Here is a 27144-nt window from a genome sequence, read left to right as displayed (position 1 = left end):
AAAGTGCTGCTGCATTGCTCTTATTAAGAAAGTGAAGATGGGATGATTCATTTGCTCCAATTTCTTTGCCTTTCAAGACAAACCAGTTTTCCTGCTCCTTTTATGCACCTTTGTTTGCTGAACTCCCCTGTCTGCCTGGGAGGCACACAAGGATCTCAAGGATTTGCTACTGCTATTTGAAAATGAATGATGGAAGAAATCCAGGGTCTGGGATTTGATTGCAATGGAGATAAGCTATGACCAAAAAATTCTTGAGCAAGAGGAGTGGAGCAGTTATTGCTGAGAGTTCCTGCTCTGACGGATGAGGATATTTCTACTACCAGCAGTACTCAAACACTGCAGGGCTGGATAAAACACTCAATAAAAGACATCATCTCAAGGAATTTGCAGCATAAATGTTATGAAGCTTCACATGCATTAGGGAAAAAATGGTGCAGTAAAAAGATTGTTCTGGGTTTAACTGCTGCAGCTGCTGCTTTTTATTTTTCTTTTCCTTGTCTTGTTTAGGTTTGAAGAGGATTTCCGAGTTTAAGAACCACAGAATTGACAGGTTTGGCAAAGACCTCCAAGATCATCACATCCAGTCTTTGACCGAATGCCACCATGGCCACTTAATCATGGCACAAAGTGCCACATTCATTCATTTTTTGAACTTAGCCCACTGATCCAGCCTGTCCAGGTCCTTTTGTAGAGCCTTCCATGCTGCAAGCAGATGGATTTCAATCCCAACACTGGCATGGTGCCCCTGGGCTCACCCAGGGAGCCTGGGTTTATCCCCTTCCCCTTCAAACCTCATTTAAAGCCCTCAATCAGCCCCAAAACTCATGGCTTAGAACTCTTTTCCCCCCTGAGACACGTGAGACCCAGTTTTCATCAGCAGCCCCAGTGCCTGTAAAACACCAGAAAAGCTAAAATTCCACTTGAGCCAGGTGTATCCTATGTAAAAATAAAACACCACCTACACCAGGTGTTGATTAGTGGGGAGGACACTCTTTATGAACATGAACAACAAATAGTGGAAGTTTATCCTGGGGCTGGACTAGATCAGGGAAATTGCCAGGAATGTCTCTTGCACAGAGAGGCAGCAGAATTCCCCGTGAGATGGCTCTGGCCAGCAAAGGAATTGTCAGGAGTGGGATTCGAACCCACGCCTCCAGGGGAGACTGCGACCTGAACGCAGCGCCTTAGACCGCTCGGCCATCCTGACCCCTGGAACTGCTCCCCTGCATACTAAAATTCCTGGGAAATTGTTTCCCATCGAGTGTGTCCTTTTAGTGTGTGGAGCATTTCCTTGGGCATCCTCCAGAAAGCAAAGAACAGCCTGAATTTTGAAACTGACAGGAGAGTGCAGCCAGGTAGGGGTAAATAAAAAGAGACAGAGGCAGAAACAGCCTAAAAATGCACCAGGAACAATTCAGATGGAATATTAGGACAAATTTCTTTGGTGAAAGGGTGGTCAAGGATGGGAATGGGCTGTCCAGGGAAGTGCTGGAGTCACCAGTCTCTGGAAGTGTTCCAAGGTGTGTGGAAGTGGCTCAGGGATATGGTGTGGTGGTGTATCCAGTGCTGGGTTAGTGATGGGATTCGGTGATCTCAGGGGTCTTCTCCAAAGGCTTGGAGTTCTCTCTATCTTCACTTAGAACTAAGCTAACAATTAGTTAAGAGGTTGACAATTAGCTTAGGGTGGGCCTAACCAGTGTAAATACCAAACATCAGCTTAATGAAGAAGGAAAAAACCCCAAAGCACCTTGAGAATCAGAATAAAAAAAGAGATACAATAATTTCTGGCATATCTCATTATCTCTGCCAGCTCCTTTTTATTTCTTTCTCTTTGTTTTTTTTTTCTTTCCCTGCAGAGTGCTGGAATTTGTCCAACAGACTTTAGATGAATTGACAGTGGCATATGCATGAGCTGATGGCTGCTGCAGCGATGAGGTTTTCCCCTCCTCCAAAGCTCAGAGCAACTCCCCAGAGATGATCTGAGCAAGGTCATCTCTTCCCTTTGAAGGTGGGAACAGGGGCACAGCAGGACTTTGCAGGGTCCAGAAACAGGGCTGAGGAAATTCAGTTTCAAATGAAAAGAAAGATTTTATTCCAAGAGAAAGGGAAATTGAGGTAAGCAGTAAATCTTCCAGAGTGAGCAGGAGTGGCTCACAAAATATATCGGAGAAAGAGAAAGCCATGCAAAATAAATTTCACCCTTTATGCAAGAGATGCTAGGGGCTTGGAACTGGATCTTTAAGGCTTCTTCCAATCTAAACCAGTCTGGATTCTGTACTATTTTAAGGAGGTTGGGTGGTAACAATACATGGCCCTGAATAGGGGTGAGGGTCTTCATGAGAGTCTTCACAGAAGAGAGGTGATATTTATAGAGACAGAGGGGGAGAGGGCTCAGAGCATGCAAAGTTCCTCCCAGCTCAAACCATCCTACGGTTCTCTATAAAACCCCTAAAACTCTAAAAATTTTAGAGGATTTTACATGCAACACTTATAACTGTATCATTACAGATGAAAACTTCAGCATCCCTTTTAGCTTTATCCTGCAGAAGGATTTCCTGAGCTTGGAAGAGTTGCTGGATGTCTATAATTATCAGCTGCTTCTGCCCACATTCCTGGCTGAAGGGAAGTCGTTAGTCTTGAGCCCTGGCTAATGGGCCATGTTAGAGAGACAGAGGAGATTTTGGCACTACAAATTCCCAGTCTAGGTGCATTTGATGGATGCAAAGCCATGTGTCACCAATGTCCATCACAGGGATGTGGCTTTAATGACAATGACCCTCTGCCCAGGGAGACAACAATGGCAGAGAAGGGAATCAAACTCCTGGGAACTGAGTATCAACCTGCCACCAAAGCGATGTACCTCATGTCTTTTATAAATTTAAAGGCAGAAATGGACAAAAAGGGCAGGAGGACAAGTCAGGGGCTTCTGTGTTGGCTTAAAAGATGTCCTGGTCAACCCCTGTTCCTCGAGCTCCTTCAGGCCTGGTGTGGGCGGCATCTGGGTGTAGGTGGCCATGGGTGAGTAAGAAAGGTTTTTTGCAGAGCTCCAGCTGGCGAGGAATGAGCTGTGCGAGGCTCGAGGGGGAAACACAATGCCGAGGGGTTTCCATTGGGCAAACATTCCGCATTTGGATTGCTTTGTATGAGAATAAAACAGCCGGCACAAAGGAAGCTGCCAACTCCCCATCAACACCACGTCCTTTTAAGGCTTTTTTTTTAACAGCTTCACAGACTCCCAGGCAGGATCGTGTAGCAGTTTTGAAATCAATGAGGCATTTGCCATTTCCCTCTCACCTTGCCTGCCTTTGGACTGGCACAGCTCCACAGCTCGGGTTTTATGCCTGTGGATCTCTCTTGCTCTATCTATTGTCAAAGCAAATGATGCTTTGGCTCGGGAAAGAGATTATTCTGGCTTGGGAAAGAAGAAGGGGAAGGAACGTTTGCTCATCATGGCAGATAAGTCATGGACTTGGAGATTTTGGAGGATTGGGGCAGCCACCACCTGCTAAGAACAAGGGCAGAGCTTCACTCCAAGGTCAGGCACCTTGAGGAGACCTTCACTAAAAGTCACTCATCCAGGGGGACATCTCCAGGATTTTATGTCCCATCCCATGTCCAGCAAGTAGGATCTTTAATCAAAAGAGGCCATAGCTCTCATTCCCCATGTGAGAAGGGATCCTTGATGAGATTGTCTAATACTTTGTCCAATTTCATCTTCATGGATTCATGGAATGGTTTGGTTCAGAAGGGGCCTTCAAGATTATCTGGTTCCACCCCCTGCCATGGGCAGGGACACCTTCCACTGGACCATGTTTCTCAGAATCCCTTCCAGCCTGGCCTTTGGACACTTCCAGGGATGGGGCTTGAAACCTTTCAAGACTGGGGACTCCACCACATCCCTGGTCAGGTTGTTCCAGTGTTTGACTGTTCTTACTGTAAAAAGAAATAAATAAAATATTTCTTATCTCGAGATGGAAGCTTTTTGATGTGTCCACACTGGATACAGGCTCCCACTGCTTGGCAGAGATTTATTACTCTAATCAATGCTTATTAAGGGAAACTATTTCAGAAATCTCTTATTTTCATTTATTACTTGAGGCTGGGTGGAGAAAGGGTGTTCATTTCTTGAATTTTCTAAGCCGTGGAGGGCTTTAACTGTTCATCAAAAAGTGCAGTTAAATCAAAACCACTTGTTTAATAGCGGTTTTAACATCTGCATGAGAAGAAAGGGAGAAGCTCCTTGGACACAGCTTGGGGTGTTGGCTGGGGTTTTAAATCACAGTCTGTGCAAACCAAGCTGCAGAGAAGTTTCCTTTTGCAATTAAAAAAAAAAAAGTTTCATACATGGATTTATCTGAGCCTTAGGTGCCAGAGGCACCTGTGTACAGTGCTGTCCATCCAAACGTGACCAGGGCGCTGGGATGTCACTGCCAGACCCTCGGAAAGGAGAGGGGACCGCAGCGGCACGGTGTATCTGTCAGTGAGCATTGCTGCCCTCTCCTGGCTCCAAAGCACACAAAACCACGGAAAATCGGCTCGGGAAGGACGGTGATGGCAGCAGGGAGCACAGGGATGGATGTGGGACAGGTGGGACCTGTGGAGATTGCTGCTGCTTTTGGGGCAAATGGGCTCATCCACGCTGCTGGTAGATGTCACCCCAAATAATCTCAGCTACCAGGGTCCTGCTGGCCAGCTTTGTCTTCTTGGTGGTTTTGTCACTCTGCAGGTGTCACAGAACCATGGAATGGTTTGGGTTGGAAGGACCTTAAAGATCATCTCATTCCCTCTGCCACGGGCAGGGACACCTTCCACTATACCAGGTTGCTCCAAGCCCCATCCAACCTGAGCTTGGACACTTCCAGGGATGGGGCAGCCACAGCTTCTCTGCACAAGGCAAGGCAGGATGTCTCTGCAAAGGACTCCAAAGCTATTTTCAGGTAGGGGAACGGGGGCTTCAAGTATTTCCCCACAAAGCTCAGACCTTCTTTGACCTTCCACATATTTGCTCAAGGTTTTTCTCACCTCTCAAGCAGTGGGACTTTGCTGTGATTTCCCCAAAACCCAGCAAGGGAAGCCTTTCTTCTCCTAGCAGCCACTGTCTGCCCTAGAACAGGAGTCTCTTTTCAGAGAATCACAGAATGGGTCAGGCTAGAAGTGACCACAGTGCGGCCATCTGGTCCCACCTCCCTGCTCAACCAGGGCCGTCCCAGAGCGCACAGGATTGTGTCCAGATGGTTCTGGAATGTGTCCAATGAGGGAGGCTCCACACCCCCTCTGGACAATCTGTTCAGGGCTTGGGCACTGCACATGACAGCTTTTCCTCATGTTCAGGTGGAACTTCCTGGGCATAATTTTCTGCCTGTTCTTCCTCCTATTGCTGGGCCCCATGGAGCAGAGCCTGGTCCATCCTCTGACCCCTCCTTGCAGATGTCACTAGACATTGATGAGGTTCCCTCTCAGTCACTTTAATTGAGACTGAACATGTTCAACTCTCTCACACTGGTCTCGTAACAAAGATGCTCCAGTCCCTTCATCATCTTGGTTACCATCTTCTGTTCTTGTCTTTCCAATTTCTCTCCTGATGAATCTCTAGAGCTGCAGGCCCAGGTCTAGAAGACCACATAAAAGAGCTGGCACATGTTCTTAATCCCAGAATCAAAGTGTTTTAAAAGGGATTTGGTCCATATGGACAAAGTCTCACCCTCCTTTCTACCCTTAAACCAGGAATTCACATCCCTGGCACCTCCTGGGACTTGTCTGGTCTGATCAAACTTACAAACTAGGCCAGAACACCAACAGGGAGAGGTTGGCAAGAAAAAAAGACCTTTGCAAAACATCCTGAGAGTTTTGCTTCCAATGTTGGAAATGTGGAAGTCTTATTTGGGTCTGACAAGCTGTTGGCTCAGAAAAATGTGACATTTGCTGAACTGTTAACATGAGTTTCTGGAAAGATGTGCTTGGGTTTCTTACTCACATGGCACCTTCATGTGGATCTTCAGGAAGAAAGAGGGTCATCCCAACTTCTTCCATAGGAAACAAGGCTACCTGGAGCTGTGTGTGAGGGAGAGGGACAAAAGTGTCCTGTTGTGGTGACAGGATGTCCCTCAGCAATCTGTCCCTGAATTTTGTGGGATGATGTCTAAATATTCACAAAATTGTCTTAGCAAATGTTGCCTCTGTTGGGGGCAACTTGATTAATTCCATCTTGAAAACCTCTCAGTTGAAATCCTCTCCCTCTCTTTTCCTTCACAGGGAAAGAAATAAAACATTGGGAAATAAGCAACCACTCTATTAATCATCACTTTTTCTCCAGTCAAGCAAGAAATGAAAAATATCTCCCCCACCCCCACTTGAACCCTGCTGATGGCAGGCCAGTCCTAACAGAATAGAGATCTTGAAATAGAAGAGATAAATGGTAACTAATCACATGAAGAATGAAAGAAAAACAAAAAGAAAGCTCTGAAAAATGAAATTTCTAAAAAAGAAGGAAAGCTTCCAAAATCTATTAAGGAACACTTAGACCCTGAAGAACTTTGTCTATGAAGCTGTGGAGAGCTTGCATCTCTGGATGAGTCACATCTCCAGCCAATAAACTTCATCTTTCTCCTTTCCAGAAAGGTGTCTCCGCCAATCCCAAGCACAACTTCTTCCAGCACAACTACTCCTTCCAGCAGCTCGGAAATGAAGAGAAGAAATTTATTCCTGCAGCAGACAGGAAGATTTGGAACAGCTGCAGAGCTGTCCATACCTAACTGTGGGTCAGCTGAAGCCAAACCCTTCTCCCTCTGGGCTTTCTCCTGTACTCACCAACCCCTAGCAAATGCCAGGAGCTGCTGTTCCTGGCAATGCAGCCAACAGTCGTGATTCCTTGGAGCTGAAAATAGGATGGTGCTGGCAGCAGCTGATGCTTTTGCTCACAGTTCCTAGCTGAGTGGGCTACCTCCAAAAAAGCAGATGGCCAGGGAGGAACTCCAGCAATTTGCTACCAAGCAGCTAAAAAGTCCCCTTCGCCCACAGTTCTGAGAGCATCCACAGCATTTCATGACATCTAGTGGGCAAGGCAGGCACAGTGACTTGTGCGGAGAGAAAGCCTCGGATAAAAACAACAAATAAAAGTGGCCCGGGAGAAACACAGATATGAAATGAAATAGGAAAATAAAGAGAGCTGATTTCTTCCTTGGAAAGAGTTACAACCCCAGCAGTAACTCCAGAGGGAGACAGGGAAGAAAATCAGAATTACGGAGAGGGCAAGTGATTTGAGAAAGATCAAACATCAGATTAGTTCAATAAAGGCAATTATATCCAAGCCCAGCCCTCCTCAGCCTCAGTCTGTCCTGTCTCCTGGCTGGAAGGAAAACGGAGCTCTCAGAACAAGGACATCACCCAGAAAGTGACAAAGAAAGGAGAAAATTTCCTAAGAGAACTTGTGGATCTATATTACAAAATCAGAGGGAGAAACCAGGAGTGTGATCTCACAGGTGAAGTGTGACACTGGGACACATCACCCAGGTGTGGGATGTGGAATCCTCATGGCAGGGAATATATTGAGGAGCTGGAGTGTGTCCAGAGAAGGGAATGGAGATGGGGAAGGCTCTGGAGCACCAGGAGCAGATGAGGGAGCTGGGGGGGCTCAGCATGGAGAAAAGGAGACTCAGGAGAGACCTTTTGGCTCTGCACAACTCCCTGACAAGAAGGGACAGCAAGGTGGGTGTTGGTCTCTTCTCTTGGGTGACAAGAGACAGGACAAGGGGAAATGGCCTCAAGTTCCATCAGGAAAGGTTTAAATTGGACATCAGGAACAAATTCTTCACTGAAAGGCTAGTCCAGCCCTGGAACAGGCTACCCGTGGATGTGGTGGAGTTACTGTCCCTGGAGATGTTTAAAAGTTTTGTAGGTGTATGTGGCACTTGGGGACATTGTTTCATGGTGGCTTTGGCAGTGCTGAGTTAAGGGTTGGACCTGATGACCTTTGATGTCTTTTCCAACCTAAATGATCCTATGATCCCCTGTTTCTGGATTCTCCCATTGTGCTTTAGAGACAGACTGCAGCACATTAAAATCACCTGTCCATTCAGTTTTTAAACCATTTTAGATTCATCTTCCCTAGTATCATTATGACGAGGTGCCCAATTTAATAAAAATCCCAAATTCCCTCAATTTCCTTAAAATAACTCACCTCCAGCCATTTATTTGGAGGAAGCTGTCAACATCTGACCAGATGAAACCCATCTCAATGCCATCTCAATGGACCAGAGCATACTCACCTACCTGCCCAAGTTTTTTGCAAGTTTTAGCACAGGGTTATGCTGGAACTCAATGGATGGAAAAAAAATGGGTGAATGCAGGATGGATTTGCAGGTCTGTGGTTCTCCAGTGTTTTGCAGTTGAGCCCAAGGGGAGAGATTGACTCTGAAGCTGCCAGAGAGGCTTCTGAAGCCATGAAGGATGCAATCAGAGATGAGGTAATGCCATGAAGCCAGAGAGGAGCAGTTTCATTCTTTAAGGACCCCACTGTGTGTTCATCACATTCCAGTCTTTCTATTTTCTGCCTTTTTTTATCCCTGTGAGTTTTTCTAAACACCTTCTCTCCCCTTCCAGTGGCACTAATACGCATCCACCCTTTTCCTTTCTTACTGAGAGAATAACTCACCCCACTCTCCACCCTCCTGAAAGGAGCAAAGAGAATTTATTCAAGTTGCAAAATTTGGGGTTTTTGCCCTTGCCCCAGGATTTTTCCCCAAACCTTCTATTTGGGAGAATCCCAGGAGCTCCTGTTTGCTTTCAGTGATTACCTCAGTACACTGATTGTTGCTGTGTTGTCTTGCTTTGCTTTCCTGGCTGTTCCTTCCCAGAGCTGTTTCTATTCCAGGTTTTCTGAGTTGTAGAGGAAAAGAAAAAAAAACAAAAACCACAAAACAACTTCTTCCTTTGAGCCAAACACAAATTAGGCAACTGAGCAGACAGAAATGCTCACTGGTCCAGGGGAGAGAAGATTTGTAATCTAAATTACTGTGGAATAAAAGCATCACCCTCCCTCTGTTCTCTAATTTAAACATTGTCTCCTGTTCTTCTTCCCTTTTGGTTTGACTAATTTAGTTGCCTTTGGTCTAAGGACAAGGAAATCTCATTTGCATATTGTAAAGGACATTAATTATAAGTCCTTTTACTTCAAGCCCTGCTCCTCCTGCACTGACTGGAAGCCTCAATCTGACTGCAGCCCTGGTTCCTGTGAGGGTCGTTAATTATTGAGCTATACCTGAAGATAACGAGCTCAGGGATGAGCTGTGTCTCCCTGGGGGTCTGGCTGGAAGGAGAGGACGGGCAGAGGGAAGGGGACAAGCCACAGCAATCCCAGTTTAGGAGAAGGTGTGACTGTCAGAAGGACAGAGCGAGTGTTACAGAGTCACAGAACCATGGAATGGTTTGGGTTGGAAGAGACCTTAAAAATCATCCAGTTCCAGCACCTGCCATGGGCAGGGACACATTCTACTGGACTAAGCTCCACAATCTAAATTCCAGATCCACAACCTCTCTGAACAACTTGTTCCAGGGCCTCACCACCCTTACAGTAAAGAATTTTTTCCTAATAAAGAATTTTTTCCTAATATCTAACCTAAAGGTGCCATTGTAATTTGAAAATAATTCCCCCTTGTCCTGGATTATTGGGATTTATTGAACGGTGAGGCAAAGGTAAAAGTTGGCCAGAAAAGCTGTGGATGCCCCATCCCTGGAAGTGTCCAAGGCCAGGCTGGACAGGGCTTGGAGCAACCTGGAATAGTGGAAGGCATCCCTACGCTAACTATGGGGGTTGCAACAAGGTGGTTTTTCAAACCCTTCCAAGCCAAACAATTTTATGATTCTGAGATTGAAATACCCTAATTCTGACCAAGATTTCCCATCCTGGTGACTCCACAAAGCCTGGAGTCACTAGGTCCAGGACTCCAGCCAGGATCTCCTTTCTGCGCTGCCAAAACTGATGAGACCCCAGCACAAAAGGGGGAGGAAGAAGCCTCAATTGACGCAGAGGCATCTCACTAATCTCTCCTTAATGGGGGCAGACTTCTGCACACAGCACTCGAGGTGTGGCCAAACCAGTGCCCAGCAGAGAGGGACAATCAAACCCCTGGTCCTGCAGGTAACACTATTGCTGACAAAGAATACCATGATGCCACTGGCATATTCCTGACCAGAATTCCACCCTCCCCAGCCACCTCTTTATGAAATAATGAGTGGACATTTCACCTGGTCATCCTTTCTTATTGATCTTTTGTAAAAAAAACACTTATAAAATTCATTCACAGTAGCCACCAGATAAAGTTCAACTGGAGCTTTTGCCTCCCTGATGATCTTTCTACAGGAAGTCAGGGCCGAGGGCCGAGGGTCCCATGGTGGGCTGGGTAGAAAAAGGACTGGCATTTTGACACAGAGCTTCCTTGGAGATGTGTAGGACAGGAACACAAGGTGGGACCATAGAGAGATGCAGCTCACTGGGAGAGGAACAAGTGCACGAAGAGTTCAGGGGTAAAGGCTATAAAAAGACCTAAACGTCCAGGGATATCTGCATGGAAACCACCAGGCCTCTGGGACAAATAGCGGCATGCCCACCAGCCCTTTGTGACCCACAGTGACATCGTGCCCAGAGGCCATTGTGACATGAGTACATCTCATGAGCCTTGGGGCTATAAATACCCTGCAGTGGCCACTCCCAGGAGAGCAGCTCTCTGAGGAGGCAGCAGCTTCTCTTGAGGCAGCAGCTCACCTGGGAGATTGTGGTCAGTGTTCATCAGAGCACTCCCACAATGTCAAAAAAGCTGGAGGCGAATGCCCATGGCCTGCCCCGTCAAGGGCAGTCACTGCTGTACCGGCACTGGCAACAGGTGAGGGCCGGGGAAGGATGGACAGCCGGCAGTGGGACCGGAGGGAAGCCCTGGGGCAGAGACAGCCAGGCCAGGCACCAGGCCATGCTCTGCAGAGGGTCCAGCACTGGCATGGCCTAGGCACAGCAATGGCCCAGAGGCAGCGAGCCCAGCTGGGAACCCGGCCCAGCCTGGCTGCTGTGGCCAGCACCTGCCTTGGGGCCAGGCCTGGGCTTGCAGGCACATGGGGGACACTGTGCTCACACAGCCACCTCCAACCCGTGCCTCCTCCTGCTTCCCACAGGTGACCCCCAGACAGCTGCAGGCAGCACCTCAGGTCACCAGGAGAACCATCACACCCATCCATGGGGACAGGCCCACTCTGTTCCCCATCCAGCCACGAAGCCCCACCATGTTCTGCACACGCGGGGGCAGCCAGGAGGGCGGGCACTCAATGCCCCGCAGCCATGTCACAGGGCCACAGAGATTGTCCGTGTCGGACTTGCCACCTCTCCATGGCCCTCAGGTGACACTGGCCCCTCCACAGCAGCTCAGTGGTCAATGGTCAAGAGCATCCACTGACTGCGTTAAGCTGCCCCCTCTGCCAGCCACAGGAGCAGCCTCTGGATGCTCTCCCAGAGGCACAGCACAGGCTGTGGGAGCAGCCTCGGGCAGTGTCAAGCTGCCCCCTCTGCCAGCAGCACCAGCAGCAGCCACCTCTGGGTCTATTCCCAGAGGCACAGCACGCGCTGTAGGCCCCAAGGCCAGGGACCAGCCAGAGCGTGTGCCAACTCCTCCATGCGGCACTCTGGCTGCAGGCAGAGCCCTGGGAACACCTTCCCTGGAGAGCACAATGGAAAGGCTCTGGCAGGGGTCAGAGGCAAGGCAGAGCTATCACCTGCAACCCGTGACACCTACACGCAGTGTGCCGCTCTGCACTGGGGCCCAGCCAGGTTGGGAGCACCTGGAACACTCCGAGATGGAGGAGCTGATTGAGGTGCAGGCAGGGCACGGAGGCAGCACCTTCAAAGACCCTTATGGAGGCCTGGGCCCATACCTGTTAGAAGACAGGTCCATGGTATCCACCTGCACCTGGCAGAAGTCAAATGTCACCCCACAGATGGATGTAGAGCCCCAGGAGCTGCCCAGGGCTTGCAGCTCAACCAACGGCTGCACTGAAAAGGCAGCTGAGTGCTCTCAGCTCCTGTGCCCTGCCCAGTTGGCAGAGCAGAGCCCCGCCTCTGGAAACTCGACACCCTGGGACACTCCTGTAAAGGAGCTGGAGGAAAAGTGGGAGGAGGAAGAGGTGGCAGAAGCACAGGCTGCAGGAGAGTGGGACAGTGACCTGCAGAATGTGTTTCTTTCCATTCTGAAAGAGGCCGAGGAAGAGGAAGAAGTTTGTGCCCTGGCTGGAGATCCCTTGGAAGAGGGCCACAGCAAGCTCCTCCTCACATCAGAGTCTGAGGAAAGCTCAAACTTCTCAGCTTCTCCTTTGTCTGGAGTCCCCGATGAGGAGAGAGCAGCTTGTTGGACAGCCAAGCACGCTGCACTTCAGAAGCAGCTGTGCATGAGGCTACAAATTATGCGGAAAAAGAGAGAGGAGCTGGAGAAGCTGGTGGAAGAGGAGGTGTATGCAGAGCTCTTTGGAGACATCTTCTCTTCCATGAGCAGTGAAGAAAGCCCCATGACGTCCAGCTGTGATCTCAGGGATGCATCAAGTGCCAGCCTGGAACCATCTGCAGACCCCTCGGTGCCACTCAGCCCTTGGAGCACCACCGAAGATGCCACAGCAGAGACACAGAGCTACTCAGAGCTTGTGTCTCCTGAGCTGTCGGCAGACTTGGGGTCTGACTCTGAGGATTCACTGTCCCTGGAAATTCCTCTGAACGAGCTCCTGGAGAAGTGGGAGCACAAAGAAGCGGCAGGACAGCGGGACACAGAGGTAGAGAGCCCGTTGTCCATCCCGCCGCAAGATGAAGAGTTCGAGCCATCGCCTACTCCTCCGGACAGCGACCTCAGTGACCAGGGGCACAGCGAGCCTCTCCCCAGGCCACTGCCCCAAGAGGCCAAGGGGTTTGCGGGTTGTGCCTCGCCTGCCGATGTCATGGACATGGCCGAGGCAGCAGGCACTGAGGCTGGCTGTGCCCAGGCCAACCCTCCGCAGGAAAAGTCCTCCAGGGATGAGCGACTGGCAGGAGCTTGCCCGGTGCCTGCCCAGCCCCTGGCACGCAGCGTTCCTGCTTGCCCCGCTGGCAGCGCAGCCGTCCCGCAGCCCCCGGCCCCACGGCCGTGGCGCCCCATGGCCAAGAGGGCCCGGCAGGCTCTGCGCCGCCTGTTCTCCTTCAGCTGCCTCAGGGGGCAGCCAGAGGAGTGAGCCCGAGACCAGCTACAGGACGATGGCCAAAGATGCCGGCTCACCCTGGGGACACCCAGCTCCCAGGGGCAGCAGCAGGTCCCTGAGGGAACGGCATCAGGGAGATGAAATACAGGATGCACGGATGGGTGGATGGTGGCCAAGGCAACCACTTGCCAAAGGTAGGCCCTGCCGCTGGCCCCAGCTCTTCACCCCTCACCAACAGCAAGGCAGCCCTGTTCAGGGAGAGCTGGCTGAGGAAGGATGACAGCGCTGCTTTGTATAATCCCACAGAGACAGACTTTAACCCTAGGCTGCCTAGTGGGGGTTCATCTCCGCTCTTCCCCCAGGCCACATTTGGAGCTCAGAAATGCTCCTTGGGCCTCAGCATTGCAGGTAAATGAAGGCAAACCCATTCTCTTTTCACAGGGCAATTAGGATAATGCCTCCCTGGCTACCTGCAACATGGAATGGTCAAAGGTGTTTATTCCAGATGATTGACCTGGTGTCCTCAACTCTACAAGAAGCACTGGGACCCTAGTGCAGAGAAGCACAGGGAGGGGAAGGTCTGAAGGGATGCTGCTGTCAGCAAACATCTTGGACTGTCTGCGGTCAGGCATCTTCACGTCCCCACTCCAGCCGTGGTCTTCCCCACAACCTTCCAACCCCACTCTTCCTCTCCCTACGCCATCCCTGATTTTCTCCCTCTTTGCATCTCACTTTCCTATTTCCTACCCCTTTCTGTCTCTCTACCCCACATGTATGGTTAAATAAAATCCCAGTTGTTGATGTTTGTAGATGATCTCCTGAGCACCTTAATTCACACAGAGGCATCTTTGACTAATCACACCTTAATGGGGGCATGCTTCTGCACACAGCACTCGTGGTGTGGCCAAACCAGTGCTCAGCACAGAAGGACAATAGATGCCCTGGTCCTTCTGAACACACTATGGCTGACACAGATTACCAGGATGCCATTGGCACATTCCAGATCAAAATTTTCCCCAACCCCCCCGCCTCCCCACCCCCGCAGTAAGTAAAGATGAAAATTTTCCTTGGTTTCTTTTGTAATAATTCTTTTTTAAAACTACACTGTTGATAGTCTTTCAAAGTAGTTACTAGATTAAGTTCAAATGGAGCTTTCTCCTTTCTCATGATCTCTCTACCTGGGTTCGAGGCCAAAGGCTGGGACACATGGTGATGTGAGTGGGCAAAGCACTGTGGCATGGCACAGGGATTACTTGGGCATGTTTAGGGGAGGAACACAAGGTGGGACCATAGAGAGATGGAGGACATTCAAAGAGGAACAAGTCTAGGAAAAGTTGAGGGGCAAAAGCTTTAAAAAGGCCTTTGTGCCCACGGCATCAGCATGGAAAAAACCAGGCCTCTGGGAGAAAAGGCAGCCATGCCCAGCAGGCCTTTGTGACCAACAGTGACATTGTGCCCAGAGGCCATTGTGATGTGGAGCATGTCATGAGCCTTGTGGCAGTAAATACCCTGCAGTGGCCACTCCCAGAAGAGCAGCTCTCTGAGGAGGCAGCAGCTTCTCTGGAGGCAGCAGCTTCTCAGGAGGCAGCAGCTCACCTGGGAGATTGTGGCCAGTGTTCAGCAGAGCACTCCCACAATGTCAAAAAAGCTGGAGGCAAATGCCCATGGCCTGCCCCATGTCGGGCAGTCACTGCTGTACCAGCGGCGGCAACAGGTGAGGGCCAGGGAAGGATGGACAGCCGGCAGTGGGACCGGAGGGAAGCCCTGGGGCAGAGACAGCCAGGCCTGGCACCAGGCCATGCTCTGCAGAGGGTCCAGCACTGGCATGGCCTAGGCACAGCAATGGCCCAGAGACAGCGAGCCCAGCTGGGAACCCGGCCCAGCCTGGCTGCTGTGGCCAGCACCTGCCTTGGGGCCAGGCCTGGGCTTGCAGGCACGTGGGGGACACTGTCCTCGCAAAGCCACCTCCATCTCGTGCCTCCTCCTGCTTCCCACAGGTGACCCCCAGGCAGCCGCAGGCAGCACCTCAGGTCACCAGGAGAACCATCACACCCATCCATGGGGACAGGCCCACTCTGTTCCCCATCCAGCCACGAAGCCCCACCATGTCCTGCACACGCGGGGGCAGCCAGGAGGGCAGGCACTCAGTGCCCCGCAGCCGTGTCACAGGGCCACAGAGATCGTCCGTGTCGGACTTGCCGCCTCTCCATGGCCCTCAGGTGACACTGGCCCCTCCACAGCAGCTCAGTGGTCAATGGTCAAGAGCATCCACTGACTGTGTTAAGCTGCCCCCTCTGCCAGCCACGGGAGCAGCCTCTGGATGCTCTCCCAGAGGCACAGCACGTGCTGTGGGAGCAGCCTCGGGCAGTGTCAAGCTGCCCCCTCTGCCAGCAGCACCAGCAGCAGCCTCTTGGTCTATTCCCAGAGGCACAGCACGCGCTGTAGGCCCCAAGTCCAGGGACCAGCCAGAGCGTGTGCCACCTCCTCCATGCGGCACTCTGGCTGCAGGCAGAGCCCTGGGAACACCTTCCCTGGAGAGCAGAATGGAAAGGCTGTGGCAGGGGTCAGAGGCAAGGCAGAGCTATCATCTGCAACCTGTGACACCTACGCGCAGTGTGCCGCTCTGCACTGGGGCCCAACCAGGTTGGGAGCACCTGGAACACTGCGAGATGGAGGAGCTGATTGAGGTGCAGGCAGGGCACGGAGGCAACACCTTCAAAGACCCTTATGGAGGCCTGGGCCCATACCTGTTAGAAGACAGGTCCATGGTATCCACCTGCACCTGGCAGAAGTCAAATGTCACCCCACAGATGGATGTAGAGCCCCAGGAGCTGCCCAGGGCTTGCAGCTCAACCAACGGCTGCACTGAAAAGGCAGCAGAGTGCTCTCAGCTCCTGCGCTCTGCCCTGTTGGCAGAGCAGAGCCCCGCCTCTGGAAACTCGACACCCTGGGACACTCCTGTAAAGGAGCTGGAGGAAAAGGGGGAGGAGGAAGAGGTGGCAGAAGCACAGGCTGCAGGAGAGTGGGACAGCGACCTGCAGAATGTGTTTCTTTCCATTCTGAAAGAGGCCAAGGAAGAGGAAGAAGTTTGTGCCCTGGCTGGAGATCCCTTGGAAGAGGGCCACAGCAAGCTCCTCCTCACATCAGAGTCTGAGGAAAGCTCAAACTTCTCAGCTTCTCCTTTGTCTGGAGTCCCTGATGAGGAGAGAGCAGCTTGTTGGACAGCCAAGCACGCTGCACTTCAGAAGCAGCTGTGCATGAGGCTACAAATTATGCGGAAAAAGAGAGAGGAGCTGGAGAAGCTGGTGGAAGAGGAGGTGTATGCAGAGCTCTTTGGAGACATCGTCTCTTCCATGAGCAGTGAAGAAAGCCCCATGACGTCCAGCTGTGACCTCAGGGATGCATCAAGTGCCAGCCTGGAACCATCTGCAGACCCCTCGGTGCCACTCAGCCCTTGGAGCACCACCGAAGATGCCACAGCAGAGACACAGAGCTACTCAGAGCTTGTGTCTTCTGAGCTGTCGACAGACTTGGGGTCTGACTCTGAGGATTCGCTGTCCCTGGAAATTCCTCTGAACGAGCTCCTGGAGAAGTGGGAGCACAAAGAAGCGGCAGGACAGCAAGACACAGAGGTAGAGAGCCCGTTGTCCATCCCGCCGCAAGACGAAGAGTTCGAGCCATCGCCTCCTCCTCCTGACAGTGACCTCAATGACCAGGGGCACAGCGAGCCTCTCCCCGGGGCACTGGCCCAAGAGGCCAAGGGGTTTGCGGGTTGTGCCTCGCCTGCCGATGTCATGGACGAGGCCGAGGCAGCAGGCATGGAGGCTGGCTGTGCCCAGGCCAACCCTCCCCAGGAAAGGCCCTGCAGGGATGAGCCACCGGCAGGAGCTTGCCCGGTGCCTGTCCAGCCCCTGGCACACAGCGTTCCTGCTTGCCCCGCTGGCAGCGCAGCCGTCCCGCAGCCCCCGGCCCCACGGCCGTGGCGCTCCATGGCCAAGAGGGCCCGGCGGGCTCTGCGCCGCCTTTTCTCCTTCAGCTGCCTCAGGGGGCAGCCAGAGGAGTGAGGCCCCGGCCAGCAGCAGGACGATGGCCAAAGATGCCGGCTCACCCTGGGGACACCCAGCTCCCAGGGGCAGCAGCAGGTCCCTGAGGGAACGGCACCAGGGAGATGAAATACAGGATGCACGGATGGGTGGATGGTGGCCATGGCAACCACTTGCCAAAGGTAGGCCCTGCCGCTGGCCCCAGCTCTTCACCCCTCGCCAACAGCAAGGCGGCCTGGTCAGGGAGAGCCGGCTGAGGAAGGATGATAGTGCTACATTGTATAATCCCACAGAAGCTGACTTGAGGCCCAGGCTGCCTAGTGGGGGTTTATCTCCGCTCTTCCCCCAGGCCACATTTGGAGCTCAGAAATGCTCCTTGGGCCTCAGCATTGCAGGTAAATGAAGGCAAACCCATTCTCTTTTCACAGGGCAATTAGGATAATGCCTCCCTGGCTACCTGCAACATGGACTGGTCAAAGGTGTTTACTCCAGATGATTGACCTGGTGTCCTCAACTCTACAAGAAGCACTGGGACCCTAGTGCAGAGAAGCACAGGGAGGGGAAGGACTGAAGGGATGCTGCTGTCAGCAAACATCTTGGACTGTCTGCGGTCAGGCATCTTCACGTCCCCACTCCAGCCGTGGTCTTCCCTACAACCTTCCAACCCCACTCTTCCTCTCCCTACGCCATCCCTGATTTTCTCCCTCTTTGCATCTCACTTTCCTATTTCCTACCCCTTTTTGTCTCTCTACCCCACATTTATGGTTAAATAAAATCCCAGTTGTTGATGTTTGTAGATGATCTCCTGAGCACCTTAATTCACACAGAGGCATCTTTGACTAATCACACCTTAATGGGGGCATGCTTCTGCACACAGCACTCGTGGTGTGGCCAAACCAGTGCTCAGCACAGAAGGACAATAGATGCCCTGGTCCTTCTGAACACACTATGGCTGACACAGATTACCAGGATGCCATTGGCACATTCCAGATCAAAATTTTCTCCACCCAACCTGCCTCCCCACCCCTGCAGTAAGTAAAGATGGAAATTTTCCTTGGTTTCTTTTGTAATAATTCTTATCTAAAACTACACTGTTGATAGTCTTTCACAGTAGTGACTAGATTAAGTTCAAATGGAGCTTTCTCCTTTCTCATGATCTCTCTACCTGGGTTCGAGGCCAAAGGCTGGGACACATGGTGATGTGAGTGGGCAAAGCACTTTGGCATGGCACAGGGATTACTTGGGCATGTTTAGGGGAGGAACACAAGGTGGGACGATAGAGAGATGGAGGACATTCAAAGAGGAACAAGTCTAGGAAAAGTTGAGGAGCAAAGGCTTTAAAAAGGCCTTTGTGCACACGGCATCAGCATGGAAAACACCAGGCCTCTGGGCGAAAAGGCAGCCATGCCCAGCAGGCCTTTGTGACCAACAGTGACATTGTGCCCAGAGGCCATTGTGATGTGGGAGCATGTAATGAGCCTTGTGGCAATAAATACCCTGCAGTGGCCACTCCCAGAAGAGCAGCTCTCTGAGGAGGCAGCAGCTTCTCTGGAGGCAGCAGCTTCTCAGGAGGCAGCAGCTCACCTGGGAGATTGTGGTCAGTGTTCAGCAGAGCACTCCCACAATGTCAAAAAAGCAGGAGGCGAATGCTCATGGCCTGCCCCATGTGGGGCAGTCACTGCTGTACCGGCGGCGGCAACAGGTGAGGGCCAGGGAAGCATGGACAGCCTGCAGTGGGACCTGAGGGAAGCCCTGGGGCAGAGACAGCCAGGCCTGGCACCACGCCATGCTCTGTGCAGGACCCGACACTGGGATGGTCCAGGCACAGCAATGGCCCAGAGTCAGCGAGCCCAGCTGGGAACCCGGCCCAGCCTGGCTGCTGTGGCCAGCACCTGCCTTGGGGCCAGGCCTGGGCTTGCAGGCACGTGGGGGACACTGTGCTCACACAGCCACCTCCATCCCGTGCCTCCTCCTGCTTCCCACAGGTGACCCCCAGACAGCCACAGGCAGCACCTCAGGTCACCAGGAGAACCATCACACCCATCCATGGGGACAGGCCCACTCTGTTCCCCATCCAGCCACGAAGCCCCACCATGTCCTGCACACGCGGGGGGCAGGATGGCGGGCACTCAACGCTCTGCAGCCGTGTCACAGGGCCACAGAGGTTGTCCGTGTCGGACTTGCCGCCTCTCCATGGCCCTCAGGTGACACTGGCCCCTCCACAGCAGCTCAGTGGTCAATGGTCAAGAGCATCCACTGACTGCGTTAAGCTGCCCCCTCTGCCCGCCACAGGAGCAGCCTCTGGATGCTCTCCCAGAGGCACAGCACGTGCTGTGGGAGCAGCCTCGGGCAGTGTCAAGCTGCCCCCTCTGCCAGCAGCACCAGAAGCAGCAGCCACTGGGTCTTCACCCAGAGGCACAGCACGCGCTGTAGGCCCCAAGGCCAGGGACCAGCCAGAGCGTGTGCCACCTCCTCCATGTGGCACTCTGGCTGCAGGCAGAGCCCTGGGAACACCTTCCCTGGAGAGCAGAATGGAAAGGCTCTGGCAGGGGTCAGAGGCAAGGCAGAGCTATCACCTGCAACCCGTGACACCTACACGCAGTGTGCCGCTCTGCACTGGGGCCCAGCCAGGTTGGGAGCACCTGGAACACTCCGAGATGGAGGAGCTGATTGAGGTGCAGGCAGGGCACAGAGGCAACACCTTCAAAGACCCTTATGGAGGCCTGGGCCCATACCTGTTAGAAGACAGGTCCATGGTATCCACCTGCACCTGGCAGAAGTCAAATGTCACCCCACAGATGGATGCAGAGCCCCAGGAGCTGCCCAGGGCTTGCAGCTCAACCAACGGCTGCACTGAAAAGGCAGCTGAGTGCTCTCAGCTCCTGTGCCCTGCCCAGTTGGCAGAGCAGAGCCCCGCCTCTGGAAACTCGACACCCTGGGACACTCCTGTAAAGGAGCTGGAGGAAAAGTGGGAGGAGGAAGAGGTGGCAGAAGCACAGGCTGCAGGAGAGTGGGACAGCGACCTGCAGAATGTGTTTCTTTCCATTCTGAAAGAGGCCAAGGAAGAGGAAGAAGTTTGTGCTCTGGCTGGAGATCCCTTGGAAGAGGGCCACAGCAAGCTCCTCCTCACATCAGAGTCTGAGGAAAGCTCAAACTTCTCAGCTTCTCCTTTGTCTGGAGTCCCCGATGAGGAGAGAGCAGCTTGTTGGACAGCCAAGCACGCTGCACTTCAGAAGCAGCTGTGCATGAGGCTACAAATTATGCGGAAAAAGAGAGAGGAGCTGGAGAAGCTGGTGGAAGAGGAGGTGTATGCAGAGCTCTTTGGAGACATCTTCTCTTCCATGAGCAGTGAAGAAAGCCCCATGACGTCCAGCTGTGACCTCAGGGATGCATCAAGTGCCAGCCTGGAACCATCTGCAGACCCCTCGGTGCCACTCAGCCCTTGGAGCACCACCGAAGATGCCACAGCAGAGACACAGAGCTACTCAGAGCTTGTGTCTCCTGAGCTGTCAGCAGACTTGGGGTCTGATTCTGAGGATTCGCTGTCCCTGGAAATTCATCTGAACGAGCTCCTGGAGATGTGGGAGCACAAAGAAGCGGCAGGACAGTGGGACACAGAGGTAGAGAGCCCGTTGTCCATCCCGCCGCAAGATGAAGTGTTCGACCCAGCGCCTACTCCTCCGGACAGCGACCTCAGTGACCAGGGGCACAGCGAGCCTCTCCCCGGGGCACTGGCCCAAGAGGCCAAGGGGTTTGCGGGTTGTGCCTCGCCTGCCGATGTCATGGACGAGGCCGAGGCAGCAGGCATGGACGCTGGCTGTGCCCAGGCCAACCCTCACCAGGAAAGGCCCTGCAGGGATGAGCCACCGGCAGGAGCTTGCCCGGTGCCTGCCCAGCCCCTGGCACACACAGTTCCTGCTTGCCCCGCTGGCAGCGCAGCCGTCCCGCAGCCCCCGGCCCCACGGCCGTGGCGTTCCATGGCCAAGAGGGCCCGGCGGGCTCTGCGCCGCCTGTTCTCCTTCAGCTGCCTCAGGGGGCAGCCAGAGGAGTGAGCCCAGGGCCAGCAGCAGGACGATGGCCAAAGATGCTGGCTCACCCTGTGGATGCCCACCTCCCAGGGGCAGTGGCAGGACCCAGAGGGAATGGCACCAGAGAGATGAAAAGGCAGGATTCATGGATGGATGGATGAGTGGATGGTGGCCAAGGCAAACACTTCCCAAAGGTAGGCCCAGATGCCAGCCCCAGCCCCTGAGCCCAATCAAGGCAGCCAAGACAGGGAGAGCTGGCTGAGGAAGGATGACAGCACGCCATTGTATAATCCCCCTGGAGCTGACTTTAGCCACAGGCTGCATTCTGGGGGTGCATCCCCAACCTCCCTCAGGCTGCATTTGAAGCTCAGAAATGCTCCTTGGGCCTCAGCATTGCAGGTAAATGAAGGCACACCCATTCTCCTTTCACAGGCAACTAGGAAATGCCTCCCTGGATGTCCTTAAAGAGGAAAAAGCTGTTAACCCCAGATGAGCGACCCGGGGTCCTCACCTCCACAAGAACCATTGTTACACCTGTGCAGAGAATTGGAGGGTGACAAAGGACTGATGGTACACTGCTGGAGACAAGTGTCTCGGACTGTATTATATTTGATCCCTTCCCCAGCATACCCCACCCCTCACACTCTTTCCCCCCTGTTTCCTTCTCCCTTTCCAGTTTCCTATCCATTTCAATCTCTCTACCCCATATTTATTGTAAAATAAAATCCCTCTTGTTGGCTTTGGCAGATGAACTCCTCGGCACCTTAATTCACGCAGGGGCATCTCTCACTAATTGCATCTTATCAGGGACACACTTCTGCACACAGCACTTGAGGTGTGACCACACCCATGCCCAGCACAGAAGGATAATCACTGCCTTGGTCCTGCTGGCCACACTATTGCTGGCACAGAATATCTGGATACCCTTGGCATATTCCTGACCAGAATTCCACCTTCCCCCACAACCTCTTTATGAAATTATGAGGTCCTCCTTAGTTATTGTTTTTAAAAACACACTCTTTCACAGTAGCCACCAGATTAAGATGAAATGGTGCTTTAGTATTCCTGATGATATTTCTACAAGAGGTCAGTGCCGAGGGACTAGGACCCATGGTGTGCAGGGTGGGAAAATCACTTTGCCACTTTGGCACAGGGCTTCCTAGGAACTGCTCAGGGGAGGAACACAAGGAGGGACAAGAGAGACCTGGAGAATCTTAAAAGAGGAACAAGTGTAGGCAAAGTTGAAGGGCAAAGGCTTTAAAAAGACATTTGTGCCCAGGGGCATTAGCATGAAACCACTAGGCCTCTGGGAAAAAGGGCAGCCATGCCCACCTGGCCTTTGTGACCCGTAGTGACATCGTGCCCAGAGGCCATTGTGACATGAGTGCATGTCATGAGCCTTGGGGCTATAAATACCCTGCAGGGGCCACTCCCAGGAGAGCAGCTCTCTGAGGAGGCAGCAGCTTCTCTGGAGGTAGCAGCTCAACTGGAAGACTGTGGCCAGTGTTCAGCAGAGCACTCCCGCAATGTCACAGAAGCAGAAGGCGAATGTCCATGGCCTGCCTCGTCAGGGGCAGCCACTGCTGTACCGGCGGCGGCAACAGGTGAGGGCCAGGGAAGGATGGACAGCCGGCAGTGGGACCTAAGGGAAGCCCTGGGGCAGAGACAGCCAGGCCTGGCACCAGGCCATGCTCAGCAGAGGGTCCAGCACTGGCATGGCCCAGGCACAGCAATGGCCCCGAGGCAGCGAGTCCAGCTGGGAACCCGGACCAGCCTGGCTGCTGTGGCCAGCACCTGCTTTGGGGCCAGGTCCAGGCTTGCAGGCACGTGGGGGACACTGTGCTCACACAGCCACCTCCATCCCGTGCCTCCTCCTGCTTCCCACAGGTGACCCCCAGACAGCCACAGGCAGCACCTCAGGTCACCAGGAGAACCATCACACCCATCCATGGGGACAGGCCCACTCTGTTCCCCATCCAGCCACGAAGCCCCACCATGTCCTGCACACGCGGGGGCAGCCAGGAGGGCAGGCACTCAATGCCCCGCAGCCGTGTCACAAGGCCACAGAGGTTGTTCGTGTCGGACTTGCCGCCTCTCCATGGCCCTCAGGTGACACTGGCCCCTCCACAGCAGCTCAGTGGTCAATGGTCAAGAGCATCCACTGACTGTGTTAAGCTGCCCCTTCTGCCAGCCACAGGAGCAGCCTCTGGATGCTCTCCCAGAGGCACAGCACGTGCTGTGGGAGCAGCCTCGGGCAGTGTCAAGCTGCCCCCTCTGCCAGCAGCACCAGCAGCAGCCACCTCTGGGTCTATTCCCAGAGGCACAGCACGCGCTGTAGGCCCCAAGTCCAGGGACCAGCCAGAGCGTGTGCCACCTCCTCCATGCGGCACTCTGGCTGCAGGCAGAGCCCTGGGAACACCTTCCCTGGAGAGCAGAATGGAAAGGCTGTGGCAGGGGTCAGAGGCAAGGCAGAGCTATCATCTGCAACCTGTGACACCTACGTGCAGTGTGCCGCTCTGCACTGGGGCCCAACCAGGTTGGGAGCACCTGGAACACTCTGAGATGGAGGAGCTGATTGAGGTGCAGGCAGGGCACGGAGGCAACACCTTCAAAGACCCTTATGGAGGCCTGGGCCCATACCTGTTAGAAGACAGGTCCATGGTATCCACCTGCACCTGGCAGAAGTCAAATGTCACCCCACAGATGGATGTAGAGCCCCAGGAGCTGCCCAGAGCTTGCAGCTCAACCAACGGCTGCACTGAAAAGGCAGCTGAGTGCTCTCAGCTCCTGTGCCCTGCCCAGTTGGCAGAGCAGAGCCCCGCCTCTGGAAACTCGACACCCTGGGACACTCCTGTAAAGGAGCTGGAGGAAAAGTGGGAGGAGGAAGAGGTGGCAGAAGCACAGGCTGCAGGAGAGTGGGACAGCGACCTGCAGAATGTGTTTCTTTCCATTCTGAAAGAGGCCGAGGAAGAGGAAGAAGTTTGTGCCCTGGCTGGAGATCCCTTGGAAGAGGGCCACAGCAAGCTCCTCCTCACATCAGAGTCTGAGGAAGGCTCAAACTTCTCAGCTTCTCCTTTGTCTGGAGTCCCCGATGAGGAGAGAGCAGCTTGTTGGACAGCGAAGCATGCTGCACTTCAGAAGCAGCTGTGCATGAGGCTACAAATTATGCGGAAAAAGAGAGAGGAGCTGGAGAAGCTGGTGGAAGAGGAGGTGTATGCAGAGCTCTTTGGAGACATCTTCTCTTCCATGAGCAGTGAAGAAAGCCCCATGACGTCCAGCTGTGACCTCAGGGATGCATCAAGTGCCAGCCTGGAACCATCTGCAGACCCCTCGGTGCCACTCAGCCCTTGGAGCACCATCGAAGATGCCACAGCAGAGACACAGAGCTACTCAGAGCTTGTGTCTCCTGAGCTGTCGGCAGACTTGGGGTCTGATTCTGAGGATTCGCTGTCCCTGGAAATTCCTCTGAACGAGCTCCTGGAGAAGTGGGAGCACAAAGAAGCGGCAGGACAGCAAGACATAGAGGTAGAGAGCCCGTTGTCCATCCCGCCGCAAGACGAAGAGTTCGAGCCATCGCCTCCTCCTCCTGACAGTGACCTCAATGACCAGGGGCACAGCGAGCCTCCCCCCGGGGCACTGGCCCAAGAGGCCAAGGGGTTTGCGGGTTGTGCCTCGCCTGCCGATGTCATGGACGAGGCCAAGGCAGCAGGCATGGAGGCTGGCTGTGCCCAGGCCAACCCTCCCCAGGAAAGGCCCTGCAGGGATGAGCCACCGGCAGGAGCTTGCCCGGTGCCTGCCCAGCCCCTGGCACGCAGTGTTCCTGCTTGCCCCGCTGGCAGCGCAGCCGTCCCGCAGCCCCCGGCCCCACGGCCGTGGCGCTCCATGGCTAAGAGGGCCCGGCGGGCTCTGCGCCGCCTGTTCTCCTTCAGCTGCCTCAGGGGGCAGCCAGAGGAGTGAGCCCGGAGCCAGCAGCAGGACGATGGCCAAAGATGCCGGCTCACCCTGGGGACACCCAGCTCCCAGGGGCAGCAGCAGGTCCCTGAGGGAACGGCACCAGGGAGATGAAATACAGGATGCACGGATGGGTGGATGGTGGCCAAGGCAACCACTTGCCAAAGGTAGGCCCTGCCGCTGGCCCCAGCTCTTCACCCCTCGCCAACAGCAAGGCAGCCTGGTCAGGGAGAGCTGGCTGAGGAAGGATGACAGTGCTACATTGTATAATCCCACAGAAGCTGACTTGAGGCCCAGGCTGCCTAGTGGGGGTTCATCTCCGCTCTTCCCCCAGGCCACATTTGGAACTCAGAAATGCTCCTTGGGCCTCAGCATTGCAGGTAAATGAAGGCAAACCCATTCTCTTTTCACAGGGCAATTAGGAAAATGCCTCCCTGGCTACCTGCAACATGGAATGGTCAAAGGTGTTTACTCCAGATGATTGACCTGGTGTCCTCAACTCTACAAGAAGCACTGGGACCCTAGTGCAGAGAAGCACAGGGAGAGGAAGGACTGAAGGGATGCTGCTGTCAGCAAACATCTTGGACTGTCTGCGGTTGGGCATCTTCACGTCCCCACTCCAGCCGTGGTCTTCCCCACAACCTTCCAACCCCACTCTTCCTCTCCCTACGCCATCCCTGATTTTCTCCCTCTTTGCATCTCACTTTCCTATTCCCTACCCCTTTCTGTCTCTCTACGCCACATTTATGGTTAAATAAAATCCCAGTTGTTGATGTTTGTAGATGATCTCCTGAGCACCTTAATTCACACAGAGGCATCTTTGACTAATCCCACCTTAATGGGGGCATGCTTCTGCACACAGCACTCGTGGTGTGGCCAAACCAGTGCTCAGCACAGAAGGACAATAGATGCCCTGGTCCTTCTGAACACACTATGGCTGACACAGATTACCAGGATGCCATTGGCACATTCCAGATCAAAATTTTCTCCACCCAACCTGCCTCCCCACCCCTGCAGTAAGTAAAGATGGAAATTTTCCTTGGTTTCTTTTGTAATAATTCTTATTTAAAACTACACTGTTGATAGTCTTTCACAGTAGTGACTAGATTAAGTTCAAATGGAGCTTTCTCCTTTCTCATGATCTCTCTACCTGGGTTCGAGGCCAAAGGCTGGGACACATGGTGATGTGAGGGGGCAAAGCACTTTGGCATGGCACAGGGATTACTTGGGCATGTTTAGGGGAGGAACACAAGGTGGGACGATAGAGAGATGGAGGACATTCAAAGAGGAACAAGTCTAGGAAAAGTTGAGGGGCAAAGGCTTTAAAAAGTCCTTTGTGCCCACGGCATCAGCATGGAAACCACCAGGCCTCTGGGAGAAAAGGCAGCCATGCCCAGCAGGCCTTTGTGACCAACAGTGACATTGTGCCCAGAGGCCATTGTGATGTGGGAGCATGTCATGAGCCTTGGGGCTATAAATACCCTGCAGTGGCCACTCCCAGAAGAGCAGCTCTCTGAGGAGGCAGCAGCTTCTCTGGAGGCAGCAGCTTCTCAGGAGGCAGCAGCTCACCTGGGAGATTGTGGCCAGTGTTCATCAGAGCACTGCCACAATGTCAAAAAAGCAGGAGGCGAATGCTCATGGCCTGCCCCATGTGGGGCAGTCACTGCTATACCGGCACTGGCAACAGGTGAGGGCCGGGGAAGGATGGACAGCCGGCAGTGGGACCTGAGGGAAGCCCTGGGGCAGAGACAGCCAGGCCTGGCACCAGGCCATGCTCAGCAGAGGGTCCAGCACTGGCATGGCCTAGGCACAGCAATGGCCCAGAGGCAGCGAGCCCAGCAGAGAACCCGGCCCAGCCTGGCTGCTGTGGCCAGCACCTGCCTTGGGGCCAGGCCTGGGCTTGCAGGCACGTGGGGGACACTGTG

At 53.6% G+C, this 27144-nt stretch overlaps 2 protein-coding genes and 1 non-coding gene across 3 annotated transcripts; 2 read left to right on the top strand and 1 right to left on the bottom strand.

The window, feature by feature from the left end:
• Positions 1-1124: 1124 nt before the first annotated feature.
• On the bottom strand, positions 1125-1207 carry TRNAL-CAG (transfer RNA leucine (anticodon CAG)). Its single transcript has one exon. It is a non-coding gene; the product is annotated as a tRNA-Leu (tRNA).
• A 14659-nt stretch (positions 1208-15866) lies between these two features.
• Positions 15867-18217, top strand: LOC132327551 (fibrous sheath CABYR-binding protein-like). The gene is made up of 2 exons (XM_059846878.1): positions 15867-17422; positions 17669-18217. The coding sequence occupies exon 1, from the start codon at positions 15867-15869 to the stop codon at positions 17259-17261; it is 1395 nt and encodes a 464-aa protein (XP_059702861.1). The 3' UTR covers positions 17262-17422; positions 17669-18217.
• Positions 18218-19897: 1680 nt separating this feature from the next.
• LOC132327489 (uncharacterized) lies at positions 19898-26076 on the top strand. Its single transcript, XM_059846753.1, has 5 exons — positions 19898-19996; positions 20297-21044; positions 23805-23929; positions 24071-25386; positions 25633-26076. Exons 1-4 carry the CDS (start codon positions 19898-19900, stop codon positions 25223-25225), a joined length of 2127 nt encoding a protein of 708 aa, XP_059702736.1. The 3' UTR covers positions 25226-25386; positions 25633-26076.
• Positions 26077-27144: the final 1068 nt, after the last annotated feature.

This window comes from Haemorhous mexicanus, chromosome 1, assembly GCF_027477595.1.
Source record: "Haemorhous mexicanus isolate bHaeMex1 chromosome 1, bHaeMex1.pri, whole genome shotgun sequence".
In the NCBI taxonomy this organism is placed as follows: Eukaryota; Metazoa; Chordata; class Aves; order Passeriformes; family Fringillidae; genus Haemorhous; species Haemorhous mexicanus.
Note: the sequence above shows the minus strand (reverse complement) of the source record. Positions and strands in the feature narration are given on the sequence as shown.